The 16,667-nt window shown below is 36.2% G+C and overlaps 1 protein-coding gene across 1 annotated transcript; it reads right to left on the bottom strand.

Moving 5' to 3' along the window:
* Window positions 1-253: 253 nt before the first annotated feature.
* LOC110461353 (guanosine-3',5'-bis(diphosphate) 3'-pyrophosphohydrolase MESH1-like) lies at window positions 254-6,512 on the bottom strand. The gene is made up of 4 exons (XM_021514797.1): window positions 6,369-6,512; window positions 4,574-4,629; window positions 2,252-2,333; window positions 254-1,578 (listed from the first exon to the last, which is right to left on the bottom strand). The coding sequence occupies exons 1-4, from the start codon at window positions 6,475-6,477 to the stop codon at window positions 1,289-1,291; spliced, it is 537 nt and encodes a 178-aa protein (XP_021370472.1). The 5' UTR covers window positions 6,478-6,512; the 3' UTR covers window positions 254-1,288.
* Between the last annotated feature and the right edge of the window lie 10,155 nt (window positions 6,513-16,667).

Below are 16,667 nucleotides of genomic sequence, written 5' to 3'. Positions count from 1 at the left end.
AAGGGAGACACAACTTCATATCATGATTATAATGTATACCAATTTCAAAGAGATCAGTCGAAAAATGCTGGAGGAGATCTCTGGACAAAAAGCTAATACTGAAATGAACAAAGGGCAATAACTTTTAAAACGATTGTCGAATCAAAATTCTTTTAGGGGAGACACAACTTCATATCATGATTATAATGTATACCAAGTTTCAAATAGATCGGTCGAAAAATGTAGGAGGAGATTGCCGGACAAACAAAGTTAACGCCGGATGGACGGACGGACAACGCCATACCAAATTTGACGGTCGTATAATAAACTTTATTTTCAAATAGTAATGAAACAAAGAGTTATCAAAGTTTACTCCAACTTCTGCATATAAAAGACACACGTGTCCCATGCGAAACACCCATATTAGATATGTGTATCCTATATGGTCACACCCAGAGACCTGTACTATTATAATGTCACAATCAGATGACGGCGTTTTATTATGCCGCCACAATTAAAAAAGTGTCAAAACTTTGTTTTGTGGCATTTTTGCCATCGGAAGGTGACCTCACCTTAAGAACAATAGAACTATTGTACAACTTGACCTTAAAAGTCCTTCATGGATCTTTATATTGCAGGTATACCTTTGTTATACATGTACTGTAAGTTTTATGCTCTTTCTAAACATGGCGCTAGTTTGAGAATACATTACCTAGAACAAAAATTCTGTAAGAAGTGTTGCATTTGCATGGTCGATATCCTGTTTTACCAAGTTTTGGTTAAAAAGTGGAAGAAAAAGAGCCGATCATTATGTAGGTATGTAGGATATGGATATTCTACCACCAGTTGCAGAATTTGGTGTCAGAAACCGCCAGCCTCGAATAGAATATCCATATACCTACATATACCTTTATTGGCCAGGTTTGAAGTGTGTATGTGGGAAGAAACAGGAGTGCTCGGAGAAAATCCATGTGGTTGGGCAGGTGCCCGAATATCTATTCACTTTCGATCATTAACACCTCTATTGTATATGCTCAATAACAGAGTCCTTAGTTTTTCAAGCAAATCTGAGACCTAGGAATACTGTAGCTATGTATGTAATCTGTTTTATTATTAAAATTGTAACATCCCATTTTTACACTAGAATTTAGTATGAACAATTAACATGCATAATAATGAATAATATCCCATTAACAGTTTAAAATACGAAAACACGGTAAATACGGTATGTATAATCAACAATAAATGCTTTCAATAATCAAAGTGAGAATTATTTTTTTTCTTAGAATTGGAATATCCTATTGAAACATCATATAATGATATCTCTTTCCTTGAATAAATCATCTAAGGTGTCCTCCATTTTCCTGTTTGTCCCTCTAAGTCCTGCTACTACCTTGGAAGACCACACAAAATACTCCTGTACACGTTCAGCGGTCCAGCCACAGGGTGTGCACCTCCGCAAATCCCGTAAGTTGTATAACTTGTCAGCCAGTTTGACCAGTTTAGCCTTATAACTAGCGTGAGGTGCGTGATTAATTTGCTGCTGTTTCCTTTCCATCTTTGATAATGTTTTGTCGTCGGTAACTTCCTTCACAATACCTGGAATCATCAAACAGTTAGTTATTTTCCATTTTTCTAATCCTGATTTTTATACGTCACAAAAGAAAATATTTTGTATACAGAGAAAATTTAGCCACTGTTTAACTTTCGCCTTTTTATCCTCCGAAATGAGGGTCAATTTATCATAACAGCAAAATGGTGTCATAACATACAATATTTGTATAGAAATAATGTGTGAAGGCCATAAACAGGTATTAACTCTGAGCTTATATGAATTTTATTCACATTAACATCTGACAAACCAAAGAAATGGAAATTATATGTCACAGAATTGACATGACCGTTTTTTTAACAAAGTTCACAATTGAATAATCTGTAACAGAATTTAGTTGTTTATTATTGAATTGAATTTACAAAAGATGTTCTAAACTTAAAGAAAAAAAAGATTTCAAAAAGGTAAAGTGATGCTTTCATCAAAGTGGCTTAATATTACAGATTAGGAATTGGTAAAATGGGTTGCATGTTTTGTATTTTTAATCCTTTCTCCTGATATAGACAAATTTAGATGCATCTTGCACATGTATATAATTACTTAGTAAAAGGAACTGTCCAAAATTTTAATTAAGATACATAATTACTTACGCTGTAGGACTGGTGACAATTATGTGAAAATATTTCAATACTGGTAACAAAGTAAACTGTCACAACTTACCACAAACTTCAGGGCCGAAGTGTTGGTTCAGTTCCTCAAAGGACGTATCGGTGTCCTCTACTGTATCATGGAGTAATGCTGCCTGAAACAAGTTACCATGGTTACAAAGGTACAGTTACCATGGCTACAGAGGTTAGGTTACCATTGCTACAGAAGTATAGTTATCATTGCTACAGAGGTAAAGTTAACATGGCTACAAAGGTAAAGTTACCATGGTAACAGAGGTAAAGTTACCATGGCTACAGAGATAAAGCTATACTGGTTACAGAGGTAAATTTACCATGGTTACAGAGGTACAGTTACCATGGCTACAGAGGTAAAGTTACCATGGTTACAGAGGTAAAGTTACCGTGGCTACAGAGGTAAAGTTACCATGGCTACAGAGGTAAAGCTATAATGGTTACAGAGGTAAAGATACCATGGTTACAGAGGTAAAGTTACCATGGCTACAGAGGTAAAGTTACCATGGTTACAGAGATCAATTTACCATGGCTACAGAGGTAAAGCTACCATGGTTACAGATGTAAAGTTAATATGGCTACAGAGGTATAGTTACCATAGTTATAGATGTGAAATTACCATAGCTACAGAGGTAAAGTTACGATGGCTACAGATGTAAAGTTACCAAGGCTACAGAGGTCAAGTTACCATAACTACAGAGGTAAAGTTACCATGGCTACAGATGTAAAGTTTCCATGGCTACAGAGGTCAAGTACAATGGCGACAGATGTAAAGTTACCATGGCTACAGATATAAAGTTATCATGGCTACAGAGGTAAAGTTACCATGGCTACAGATGTATAGTTACCATTGCTACAGATGTAAAGTTACCATGGCTACAGATGTAAAGTTACCATGGCTACAGATGTATAGTTACCATTGGCACATTGCTACAGAGGTAAAGTTACTATGGCTTCAGATGTATAGTTACCATTGGCGCATTGCTACAGAGTTAAAGTTACTATGGCTACAGATGTATAGTTGCCATTGCTACAGATGTAAAGTAAACATGGCTACAGATGTAAAGTTACCATGGCTTCAGAGGTAAAGTTACCATGGCTACAAATGTAAAGTTTCCATAGTTACAGTGGTCAAGTACAATGGCTACAGATGTAAAGTTGCCATGAGTACAGAGGTTAGGTTACCATGGCTACAGAGGTCAAGTTACCATTGCTACAGAAGTATAGTTACCACTGCTACAGAGGTAAAGTTAACATGGCTACAAAGGTAAAGTTACCATGGTAACAGAGGTAAAGTTACTATAGCTACAGAAATAAAGCTATACTGGTTACAGAGGTAAATTTACCATGGTTACAGAGGTAAAGTTACAAATGTTACAGAGGTACAGTTACCATGGCTACAGAGGTAAAGTTACCATGGCTACAGAGGTAAAATTACAATGGTTACAGAGGAACAGTTACCATGGCTACAGAGGTAAAGCTACCATGGCTACAGAGGTAAAGTTACAATGGTTACAGAGGTAAAGTTACCATGGCGACAGAGGTAAAGCTATAATGGTTACAGAGGTAAAATTACCATGGTTACAAAAGTAAAGTTATAATGGTTACAGAGGTAAAGTTACAATGGTTACAGAGGTCAATTTACCATGGCTACAGAGGTAAAGTTACCAAGGTTACAGATGTAAAGTTACTATGGTTACAGAGATCAATTTACCATGGCTACAGAGGTAAAGCTACCATGGTTACAGATGTAAAGTTAATATGGCTACAGAGGTATAGTTACCATAGTTATAGATGTGAAATTACCATGGCTACAGAGGTAAAGTTACGATGGCTACAGATGTAAAGTTACCAAGGCTACAGAGGTCAAGTTACCATGAGAACCCCTGTAGTAACTTTGGCCGTTCAACAAGAGATCCAATCCGAAACAAGCACTTTGAGTAAGATGATCCATATAGAAATTAGACTTGATCTAAGGGGCATGGGTGTAACTGTTTGTTTAATTATCATGACAGTGACTGACCTTGGCCCACTTGTATAAAACAACTCAACTCTTGAGATTTCCTCAAGTCTAAGATTTCCCATAGACAATACATTGCTTGAGATTTTCCTTAACTTTGAGATGTTTTATACAAGCGGGACCTTGACCTTGGATCTTTTATAACTTAAAAGCAATCCCTCACATGCTCAATGGGAATATATATATTGAGTCATTAATCTAAATGGTCATTCAAATTACGGAACAGAAATGATCCAGATGAAAGAACGGGGGGAGACACATTACCCTCAGTAAATAATATTTTTGTAATTCTATGTGAAGGAGAACCCAATATCATTGTTGAACAGTATATGTTATAAATACCTGGATTACAGGGATATCTGTGATTCCAGCCTCTTCAGTCAATATCTTTGCCACACCTATGAATGAAAAACATAAACAGAGCGACATTAAGTTCAATGCATGATATATTTTACTTTTTAATTTCAATGTACAGTACCATTTTTAAGGTTATTTTGGAAAAGAACTAAATGATTTAACTGCTGTTATTAATACATGAATGTGATTGAGGTCAAAGGATTCAACAATAAATCAGCCGTGGGTAATTATGTGAAAGTGTAACAGTAAGGCAAAACAAAAAATATTTGGTGTTTCCGCTAACCCTACCTATCAACAATGACCACTGGGTCGATCAACAATGACCAGGTAGCTCATTTGGTTAAAGAGAGTTTTCTGTTACCAGTCTGATCCTATATTTCATGGGAAATAGCAAAAGGATTTTTTATACTTAAGCCTGATGAAACTTACGTTTCAACCAATGGACAAAGCTCTCATGCAAAACTGAATCGAAATGTTTGACCTATTCACTTTAGAAGTGTCTTAATTTTGCTTCTTGGAAGTTCACTAACATTTTATACACAGATGTTCTCCAATGTGTTGGGGTAACAGATTGATTTAGCAACAAAAGGCCTATACAGTAACATGTAGCAGTTTACATACATGTTTAGGGTATCTTAGGCAAGTAATACTTTTAAGATGTACGCGGTGATCAGTATCCAAAATGAATCACCAAACCATCATTTTCTTCATTCTTTGAAAAATCACCTGATTAATTTAATCAGTTTGTGGTTGTATAAAAAGATGAAAACTTTGGCTGTTCTTACCAACTAAATAAACACCAAGGGCTCACATGAGAAATTTATAGAACACTCCGACGTTACCAATAAGCACCAATTGACGTTACCAATTATTACTGACATCTTTTGCATGTCATTACCCAAATCAAATCACGCCTTGATTTTTGCAATATTTTTTGCTTCAAGTGAACATTTCCTTGTCAGTATTTTAATATTTATGATGATCTTTGGAATTTGAACAAATAAACGTATTTCTATATCCTGAATTTATTCCTTCAGTACGAAAAAAAATACATAGTACTTGCACGGGCCATTTTTTAACAACGTGAACAAAAACTACTTTTTGAGTAGGAAATACGTCTTCTGATGCTATTTGAACTTAAAGGTTAATCATCTCTAGACTAAAAACGTTGCATAATTATGAATTTTAAGGATGAATTATTGTTATAACTTAACTGTTTACATATGTATTGATTAAAAAGTATGTTTGCGGATCCTGAGTGATCTGATACTTTTTGAGTAGGAAATACGTCTTCTGATGCTATTTGAACTTAAAGGTTAATCATCTCTAGACTAAAAACGTTGCATAATTATGAATTTTAAGGATGAATTATTGTTATAACTTAACTGTTTACATATGTATTGATTAAAAAGTATGTTTGCGGATCCTGAGTGATCCGATTTGGGTACTGATACGATTTGGGTTCTTTCTCCTTCAGATTTATGGCTCATGCACGCGACGTGGCTTGAGACATGTTTTAGCGTGAGTAAGGACGTCTAAGCGTGAGATTTTAGCCCAACAGAAATCTCCAAATATTTAAAAAAAAAATCACCGCTACTTAAATAGTTAAATTTTCATTCATAAATGTGCTGCTCATGAATAAACACATCCCTTTAAGGAAGTTTCAAATATGTTGGTCCGGACGACCTCCGTCCGTAAATCAAGGAGGAAATATGTCGAACCGGTGATTATGTTCTACAAAGAATTCAACTGCAAAACGAAACTGGTCAATTTGCCATACCGATAGGGTGGTTGATGTATGGTGTTGCCTCAATATCTTTTCTTCTCTGGTCTTTATGCTTTATGGCAGCAAAATCAGTACATCGTATGAGTTCACTAACGTGGTTCATCGTGGTTGATGTTTCGGTACCGGATGTTTACGACTTACTATAAATGTTGACAATTTAGACACAAGACCGTGACAAGAATTCCGTAATGTTTTTTAAAAGAAATATTTTGAAGATAAGTTTGCCCAATTTAGTGGCTCAAAAGCAATTATTAATTTATAAGTTACGATAATAATGCTTCTACATATTTGTTTATTTCTACATATTATCTTCTTCACCACTGTTCTGATATCTCAATTTTGGAAATGTTAAACCAAGTCTTATTGGCAAAACGGACATAATATTTTTAGCCTGACATTTTACTTCCACATATACAAATGTACATGTATATACGTCTCTGGTCTCAGTAAAAAAAACTTCAAGATTTACTTAATTCACTGTTTTTCTTAAAAAATCAATTAACGTACACATTTCTTCAATAGAAAGAAAACTATTTCTGGAGAGGAAAAAAAGAAAAGGGCTAAAAATGACTTTGCCACTGTCATCGGAAAACTAGGTTATCTAAAAGAATCGTTACCCTTGTGATATAAGTGTTTCTTGAGCTCTGGGCATGAGCATTATCAGCTATTTAACATTGATATGTGGAGAAATTGAAAATTTGGAAATGTTCAAATCAAAAGTTTTGTGGAAAGAAACGATAATTTGGAGTAATCTTTTTACAGAAAGAACACCAGATCAGTTTCTAGTTGTCCAAGAAATGATTTACCAAGAGACGCGTTAGTTACGTCATATTATCCGACAATTCGATCCCAGGTACAAATTGAATTCGTGTTATCAGGCATACCCATAAGGTCATGAGAATTTTTTTACAGCTACAAATGTATATTTGACCCTAAGCTAAGGTGTTCAGAGTAATTTTACATGTTTTAGGGGTTTCGATCGACTTTCGGTAAAAATGCCATCCGCAATTATTAATAACTCGTATATAATCATTGGGGATGGCATTTTTACCGAAAGTCGATCTAAACCCCTAATACATGCAAAATTAGTCTGAACACCTTAGCTTATGTTCATATATATATATATAGCTGTAACAAATTATCAGGTTACTGTGGCATTACCCACGTTGTCAGCGAGGTCCTGTAAACAGACATTGCCCACACACACTGGTGCTTCATGCATGCTTTCAGACATTTTCCCAGACACAATTAGTGACAGGATATCAGGTATATTGTTCAGACACAATAGTGACAGGATATCAGATATTGTTCAGAGACACAATAGTGACAGTATATCAGATATTGTTCAGAAACACAATAGTGACAGGATATCATATATGGTTTGGAGACACAATAATGACAGGATATCAGATATTGTTCAGAGACACAATAGTGACAGGATATGATATATGGTTTGGAGACACAATAATGACAGGATATCAGATATTGTTCAGAGACACGTTAGTGACAGGATATCAGATATTGTTCAGAAACATGTAAGTGACAGGATATCAGATATTGTTCAGAAACACAATAGTGACAGGATATCATATATGGTTCGGAGACACAATAGTGACAGGATATCAGATATTGTTCAGAGACATGTTAGTGACAGGATATCAGATATTGTTCAGAGACACAATAGTGACCGGATATCAGATATTGTTCAGAAACATGTAAGTGACAGAATATCAGATATTGTTCAGAGACACGTTAGTGATAGGATATCAGATATGGTTCAGAGACACGTTAGTGATAGGATATAAGATATTGTTCAGAGACACGTTAGTGACAGGATATCATATATTGTTCAGAAACATGTAAGTGACAGAATATCAGATATTGTTCAGAGACACGTTATTGATAGGATATCAGATATTGTTCAGAGACACGTTAGTGAAAGGATATCAGATATTGTTCAGAGACATGTTAGTGACAGGTTATCAGATATTGTTCAGAGACACAATAGTGACCGGGTATCAGATTTTGTTCAGAGACACAATAGTGACAGGAAATCAGATATTGGTCAAATACACGTTAGTGACAGGATATCAGATATTGTTCAGAGACACATTAGTGACAGGAAATCAGATATTGTTCAAAGACACGTTAGTGACAGGATATCAGATATTGTTCACAGACATATAAGTGACATGATATCAGATATTGTTCAGAGACACAATAGTGACCGGATATCAGATTTTGTTCAGAGACACGTGAGTGACAGGATATCAGATATTGTTCACAGACATGTAAGTGACAGGATATCAGATATTGTTCAGAGACACAATAGTGACAGGATATCAGATATGGTTCGGGGACACAATAATGACAGGATATCAGATATTGTTCAGAGACACATTAGTGACAGGATACCAGATATTGTTCAGAGACACAATAGTGACAGGATATCAGATATTGTTCAGAGACACGTTAGTGACAGGATATCAGATATTGTTCAGAGACATGTTAGTGATAGGATATCAGATATTGTTCAGAAACACACTAGTGACAGGATATCAAATATTGTTCAGAGACACGTAAGTGACAGGATATCAGATATTGTTCAGAGACACGTTAGTGACAGGATATCAGATATTGTTCAGAGACACGTTAGTGACAGGATACAAGATATTGTTCAGAGACACAATAGTGACAGGATATCAGATATTGTTCAGAGACACGTTAGTGACAGGATATCAGATATTGTTCAGAGACATGTTAGTGACAGGATATCAGATATTGTTCAGAGACACATTAGTGACAGGATATCAGATATTGTTCAGAGACACAATAGTGACAGGATATCAGATATTGTTCAGAGACACGTTAGTGACAGGATATCAGATATTGTTCAGAGACATGTTAGTGACAGGATATCAGATATTGTTCAGAGACACATAAGTGACAGGATATCAGATATTGTTCAGAGACACATTAGTGACAGGATATCACCTACTGTTCAGCGACATGTTAGTGACAGGGTATTAGTTATTGTTCAGAGCCACGTTAGTGACAGGATACCAGATATTGTTCAGAGACTCGTTAGTTGCAGGATATCAGATATTGGTCAGAGACACAATAATGACAGGATATCAGATAGTGTTCAGAGACACAATTGTGACAGGATATCAGACATTGTTCAGAGACACAATAGTGACAGGATGTCAGATATTGTTCAGAGACACGTTAGTGACAGGATATCAGATATTGTTCAGAGACATATAAGTGACAGGATATCAGCTACTGTTCAGAGACATGTTAGTGACAGGATATCAGATATTGTTCAGAGACACAATAGTGACAGGATATCAGATATCGTTTAGAGACACATTAGTGACATGATATCAGATATTGTTCAGAGACACGTTAGTGACATGATATCAGATATTGTTTAGAGACACGTTAGTGACAGGATATCAGATATCGTTCAGAGACGCGTTAGTAACAGGATATCAAATATTGTTCAGAGACACAATAGTGACAGGATATCAGATATTGTTCAGAGACACGTGAGTGACAGGACATCAGATATTGTTCAGAGACACATTAGTGACAGGATATCAGATATTGTTCAGAGACACGTGAGTGACAATTTGTCATCAGGCGTTCCCTCTGGCAGGTTGGCGACATTATGGTTTCAGGCATTGCGAGGACGACTTAGTTACATTATGCTTTCAGGCATTCCCCAAACATGTTATTGGCGTCTTGCTTTCAGGCATTGCCAAGACACGTTAGTGACATTATGCTTTCAGGCATTACCTAAGCATGTTAGTGACATTATGCTTTAAGGTATTCCCCAAATATAGTATTGACGCAATGCTTTCAGGCATTGCCCAGAGTAGTTAGTGACATAAGGCTTTCAGGCATTACCTAAGCATGTTAGTGAAACGATGCTTTCAGGCATTCCCCACACATGTTATTGGCGTCTTGCTTTCAGGCATTGCCAAGACACGTTAGTGACATTATGCTTTAAGGTATTCCCCAAATATAGAATTGACGCAATGCTTTCAGGCATTGCCCAGTGTAGTTAGTGACATAATGCTTTCAGGCATTGCCCAAACATGTTATTGACGTCATGCTTTCTGGCATTGCCCAGACACGTTAGTTACATAATGCTTTCAGGCATTGCCCAAACATGTTATTGACGTCATGCTTTCAGACATTGCCAAGACACGTAATTATAAGTGACATAATATTTTCAGGCATTGCCCAGACACGTTAGTGACATTATGCTTTCGGGCATTTCCCAAAAATGTGAGAGGCGTCATGCTTTCAGGCATTTCCTAAACATGCTAGTGACTTTTTCAATAAGATTCATCAGTTTGGAAATATGTGATATCAAAGTTTTACTTTTTACACAAGCATTGTACGTATTACATTTAAACGTATCGCAACGTTTCAAGACCGACTGGTCCTTTTGTCAAGCTATAACTGAGTGAGCGATTTGTGTTATTTACATGTACAACGATTTGACGAAATTATATACTTTCCCTGTCACTCGACCCGATACATTTCGGGAACGTATACACACTGCATCAGATAGGTTATAGGTAGGGTGTAGATATCGCCCCTCCCCTGTTATGTCAGTATCGAGTCATACAGATGACTCAGCTGGTGTCCACCCTCGTCTCTGTTCATGTTCTGAGTTTTTCTGATATTGATTGCTTCTTTGATTTGTCTCGTTTTTGTGTGTTAATCCCTTTCAACTATCTTGGCATTGTCCCAATCAACGATGAGATTTGGGGTGTTAGCGTGATCTGTTAATGCCGATTTATTGTACTGGGTGGCGGATGTTTTGCGTGTGGATCTGATGAATGTCCTTCAGACGTGTACCAAATTTCCTTCCAGGTTCACCTATATATGACTGCTGACATTTTTGCGTGGAATTTGATATACAACTCCTGTTTTGTCTAAAATGTCAGTCTTGTCTTTGGAGTGCACCAGTAATTGTTTGAGGGTTGTCAGTGGTCTCCTTGAAGTGCTGAAATGGTGTTTCCTCATCACCCGTGCAAACGCCTCAAATGTTCCCTTCACGTAGGGTATAGTGACCCAGCCTTTGCTTTTGATTTGACTCTCATTACTTTTCTTCTGTCTCGGTTTTCTGTTTTCTGTCTTTTATTTTACCGCTCTTTTCACTTTATTTATTGACCAGTCGGGGTAGCCACAACGGTTGAGTGCGTCCTTTATGTGCTGTTCTTCTCTGTATCTATCGTCCTGCTCTGTGATGATGTTGTTGCATCTGTCGAGGAGTGTACGTACGACTCCAAGCTTTTGGTGTTGTGGATGGTTGGAATTGAAAGCCAAATATTAATCAGTGTGTGTCGATTTTCGGTACACTAATAGTTTGATGGTGCCGTTTTCTTTGCGGACGATGAGCGTGTCCAAGAATGGTATGGTTCCGTCATTTTCCTCCTCGTGGGTAAATTTAATGGAATTTGTTTTGTCCACTTGGTTCAGGTAATCTGTTAGGCCCTGCACTGCTCCCTTTGAGGAAAACTCAGTTCATGAACCGAGACGAGGGGGACAACAGCTGAGTCATCTGTATGATCCGGGGACATAACAGGGGAGGGGGCGAGATCTACACCCTACCTGTAATCTATCTGGTGCAGTGTGTATACGCTCCCTATCGATAGGCGAAATGTCACGGGTCGAGTGACATGAAAAATATACAATTTCGTCAACTCGTTGTACAGGTAAATAACACAAATCGCCTCACTCAGTCATAGCTTGACAAAAGGACCAGTCGGTCTTGAAAGGTTGGGACACGTTTACTATTTACTTTGATATCATGCTAGTCATGCTTTAAGGCATTCCCCAAATATGTAAGAGACGTCATGCTTTAAGGCATTCCTCAAATATGTAAGAGCCGTCATGCTTTAAGGCATTCCTCAAATATGTAAGAGACGTCATGCTTTTAGGCATTTCCCAAATATGTAAGAGACGTCATGATATAAGGCATTCCCCAAATATGGAAGAGATGGCATGCTTTAAGGCATTCCCCAAATATGCAAGAGACGTCATGCTTTAATGCATTCCCCAAATATGTAAGAGTCGTCATGATATAAGGCATTCCCCAGATATGTAAGAGACGTCATGATATAAGTCATTCCCCAAATATGTAAGCTTAAGAGACGTCATGATTTAAGGCATTCCCCAAATACGTAAGAGACGTCATGCTTTTAGGCATTTCCCAAATATGTAAGAGACGTCATTCTTTAAGGCATTCCTCAAATATGTAAGAAACGTCATGCTTTTAGGCATTTCCCAAATATGTAAGAGACGTCATTCTTTAAGGCATTCCTCAAATATGTAATAGACGTCATGCTTTAAGCCATTCCTCAAATATGTAAGAAACGTCATGCTTTTAGGCATTTCCCAAATATGTAAGAGACGTCATGCTTTAAGGCATTCCTCAAATATGTAAGAGACGTCATGATTTAAGGCATTCCCCAAATATGTAAGAGATGTCATACTTTAAGGCATTCCCCAAATATGTAAGAGACGTCATGCTTTAAGGCATTCCCCAAATATGTAAGAGATGTCATGCTTTAAGGCATTCCCCAAATATGTAAGCTTAAGAGACGTCATGATTTAAGGCATTCCCCAAATATGTAAAAGACGTCATGATTTTAGGCATTCCCCAAATATGTAAGAGACGTCATGCTTTCAGGATTCCCTAAACATGTTAGTATGTCATGTTTCAGGCATTTAATAACGGCTAACTTTTAGACATTCCCTGGACAAGTAAGAGATATAATGCTTTCTAGTTTTGCCCATACATGTCAGTGACGTCATTTAAACAGGTACTGTCAGACTCTTTCGTGACACCATACAACCTGTCAATGTCCATACACATTAGTAACGTCAACCTATCAGAGCCCAAAACTCATGACGCTGACCTCACGCTCATGCCTACATTTGGTACCCAAAGCATTTTTTCTTGCAACTCACTTGAATTATGTGACACAGTCAAAAGGTCAAGTGTAAACACCGAAACGGTATTCAGCTTTTTGCCTCCACGAAATTCTTCCAAATCATTGTGAAAATGCTTTCAGGTTTTCTTTTGACAATTTAACTACGTCTCGCTTTTATAAATTTCCAAGACACGTTAATGACTTCATGTTACCAAGCATCGCTCAGAAACATTTTCGACATTTTGTAATCAGGCTTTACTCAGTCAGTGACGTCATACTATCTTGAATATATCAGACCCATTGATGACGTCAATTCATCCTTTACAGGCATCGCTAATATCTGATATAGTAAACACATCATGCTAAAAGGCGCTACACTTTAATGCTGAAGTCCGATTCATGTACCAAGCCTTGCGCAGATATTCATTAATGACGTTTGCATTGCCCAGATTCATCTGAATTGTGTCATCTTCCCAGTCATTACCCGGTCACGTTAGTGACATTAGATTATTGTCCATTGTCTGGAGTCGTAAGTGATGTTATGCTATACAGATTTGTCATGATAAAAATTAGATTTGTCAGGTTATCAGACATTGTCCAGAGGCATGTCATTGACACCTTCTATCTGGCAATGCCGAAACTTTACATGTAAGTATACCATGTACCAGGCGTTTTCTCATGACGTCAGCAATAGTCAAAAAAATGTTAGTGACGTCATCTTATAGCACAGTTTTTAGAGATACGTTAATGACACCATGTTATCAGGCATTGTCAACCGAGAGGTTATTACTGACGTCATTCTTCATATTTCAGGCATATCAAGATACAATTTAATGGCGTAAGCAACAACCAAGGACATGTTCATGGGCTACCAGGAATTTCCTTGACATGTTAGTGACATCACATCAAGCTTTGTCCAGAGAAACGTCTATGACGTTATGCTATCAACGTTACCAAGAGACACATTAGTGACGTCATGCTTTCAGGCTTTGCACAGACTTATGCACTCCATAGATTATATAACATCCACTTATCAGGTTTCCATGGTGATGAAGTAATGGAGTCGTCTATCCCAGGGTTCCTTGTACCAGAGATAATTTAAGTATATAGACAAATTGGCTGAAAAATTGATTGTTTATTTCTTTTTTTGTGTGAAATATTTAAAAGATTGCTGAACACTTCCATTCAGTAAAGGCTGAAATCAGCCAAAAGGTTGAAATATTTTCTCATCTCTGTTTTACTTATGTAAAAGGGAGAACCCATGGTAGAAGTTGCTGAGTGAAACGTAAGATATAAAATAACAAGACACTGATTTTTTTTTATTATTCAAGTTTTATTTGTTTGATAATCTGGAAATACATGGCAGAGCTAATTACTGTGGTCCATCTATACACTGTATCTGAAGTGGTGACTGCTGACTATGGAGATGGGCTGAAAGCATGGACAGGTATGACAGTGCACAACTGAGAGATGACAATGCAAAGTGACTAAGAGTGTTTTAAATGCAATTGCCAAAGAAAAACAATGAAAGGAGAAAAAAAAAAAGTTTGACGTATGTAAAGAATGTATTTCATTAAAACAAAGGTTTGACGAAAAAAATTACATCTAAAGCTTTCTTTCTTTCTCAATGGTCCAATAAAAAATATACATCAGATATAAAAACAACTTTTTTAATATTGTACATCATACCTCATACCAGTATATATGTACATCAACAATCTTGTTGTGTACCCGACAAATATCCGTAAAACAAGAAGATGTTTAATTTTCATTGATACGTTTCACCAGTAGTTTCAAATATCATCCACCAGTAAAACGACAGACCATGTTATCTTAAGTAAACTCAAAATTACAGCTACTGAAAATGTTACCTTTAACAGTATAAATGTTCCAGCAAACTTTGTTTTTGAAATACATACATCTACTACAAACTAAGAAGGTTTTGGTCATCAAAACAATAAATTATTATTTCAACCCAAAAATACTGAAATCAACAAGATTGATGATGAAATTTTTACTCCTGATCCTGTTTTTAGATTTTGATGCCTGCTTTTTTCTTCATCAATTTCGAAAATTTCTAAATGTATTAATCAGCATTTTACTACATACTTGTACCTCAAGCATAATTACTGAATATTGGGAAACTTTCGCCCAGCAAATATTCGCTCTTCACCAATAAAATCCATATCTGAAAAGTGTTGAAATTGCCATCCACTCATTATTACCACATATGATGAGCAATATGCTGATTTTTGGTGTCATGATAAATTCACCCTCATTATGGAGGGTGAAAAAGGCGAAATCTAAAATACCGTGATTATTTCCCAGTATATAGTGCATCATAGACATACTACATAATGTAGTCTTAATTTCAATGATTATTAAAATCAGGGTAAATCTATTTTATTAGATTTCTGTTCTAGAGGTTCTAATATATTATATCACGAAAAAATTAACAATTTCATAAAGTTTGAAAACATACACTATTTGTTATTAACATATATGTGTCAAAGATACAATTTGAAACAGTCATGATTTTTTTCATTGTAAAACATAATTTTCTGTTTACGTCATAAAAATATATTTGTCTGAAAAAAAGGTGTACAAACTAATATACTTGATTGAGACAGTTAAGTGATTTGAGATTTCGAGTAAAATGATAAAGTTTGAGTTGTAAATCTACAGTAGTGAATACCAAAAGTAATTACGCTAGCTATACTCTGCCCATTCAACTTCATAACAAACAGAACATATATAAATAATAAATTTTGTCATCAGCAGACAACAAAACCACATAATTTTTCTCAGGATTAATATTATCTTAAATTCATCTGAGATTTTCTGCAGGATTAAACTTGACCAAACTCAACAAGTAAACATATCATCGTGGTCAAATATGAAGGTAGCCTGCAGTACCAACACAGCCGATAACAGTCTTATTATTAGTCTTCAGACGTAGAAAAAGCATTACCAGAACAACTTAAGAGATCAAGTTATCTCCCTTAAAAAAACTGATAATAAGTTACCCATCATCCAAAACTGATAAATAGTTATCTGCCCAAAAAGAACTGATAAAGAGTTATCTGCCCTTTAACAGTAGATCAAATAATTATCATGTATAAATGGTTACTTCCACATGCATAAAATTAAAATGCTTTATTATTTACAACTACATACGCCTTCAATTCATTGAGTATAAAATACTTTTCCACGACACACAACATTGATAAATAACATACAAAAACCTTTGGTCATACATACAGTCTTCTTGAAACATACGCTCATTATCTGGTCATTCACACGAGCCCATACATCCCTAACGAGTATACACAGCACG

This window comes from Mizuhopecten yessoensis, unplaced genomic scaffold, assembly GCF_002113885.1.
Source record: "Mizuhopecten yessoensis strain PY_sf001 unplaced genomic scaffold, ASM211388v2 scaffold10603, whole genome shotgun sequence".
Lineage (NCBI taxonomy): Eukaryota > Metazoa > Mollusca > Bivalvia > Pectinida > Pectinidae > Mizuhopecten > Mizuhopecten yessoensis.
The sequence above is the reverse complement of the archived record's forward strand: the minus strand, read 5'-3'. Positions and strand labels throughout refer to the sequence as shown.

Coding starts and splice junctions, on each gene's coding strand:
- LOC110461353 (XM_021514797.1), bottom strand. CDS start 6,477: ATGAACCACGTTAGTGAACTCATACGATGTACTGATTTTGCTGCCATA. Junction 4,630..6,368: donor ATACATCAACCACCCTATCG/GTATGGCAAATT, acceptor TTTCATTCATAG/GTGTGGCAAAGATATTGACT. Junction 2,334..4,573: donor CAGATATCCCTGTAATCCAG/GTATTTATAACA, acceptor AACTTGTTTCAG/GCAGCATTACTCCATGATAC.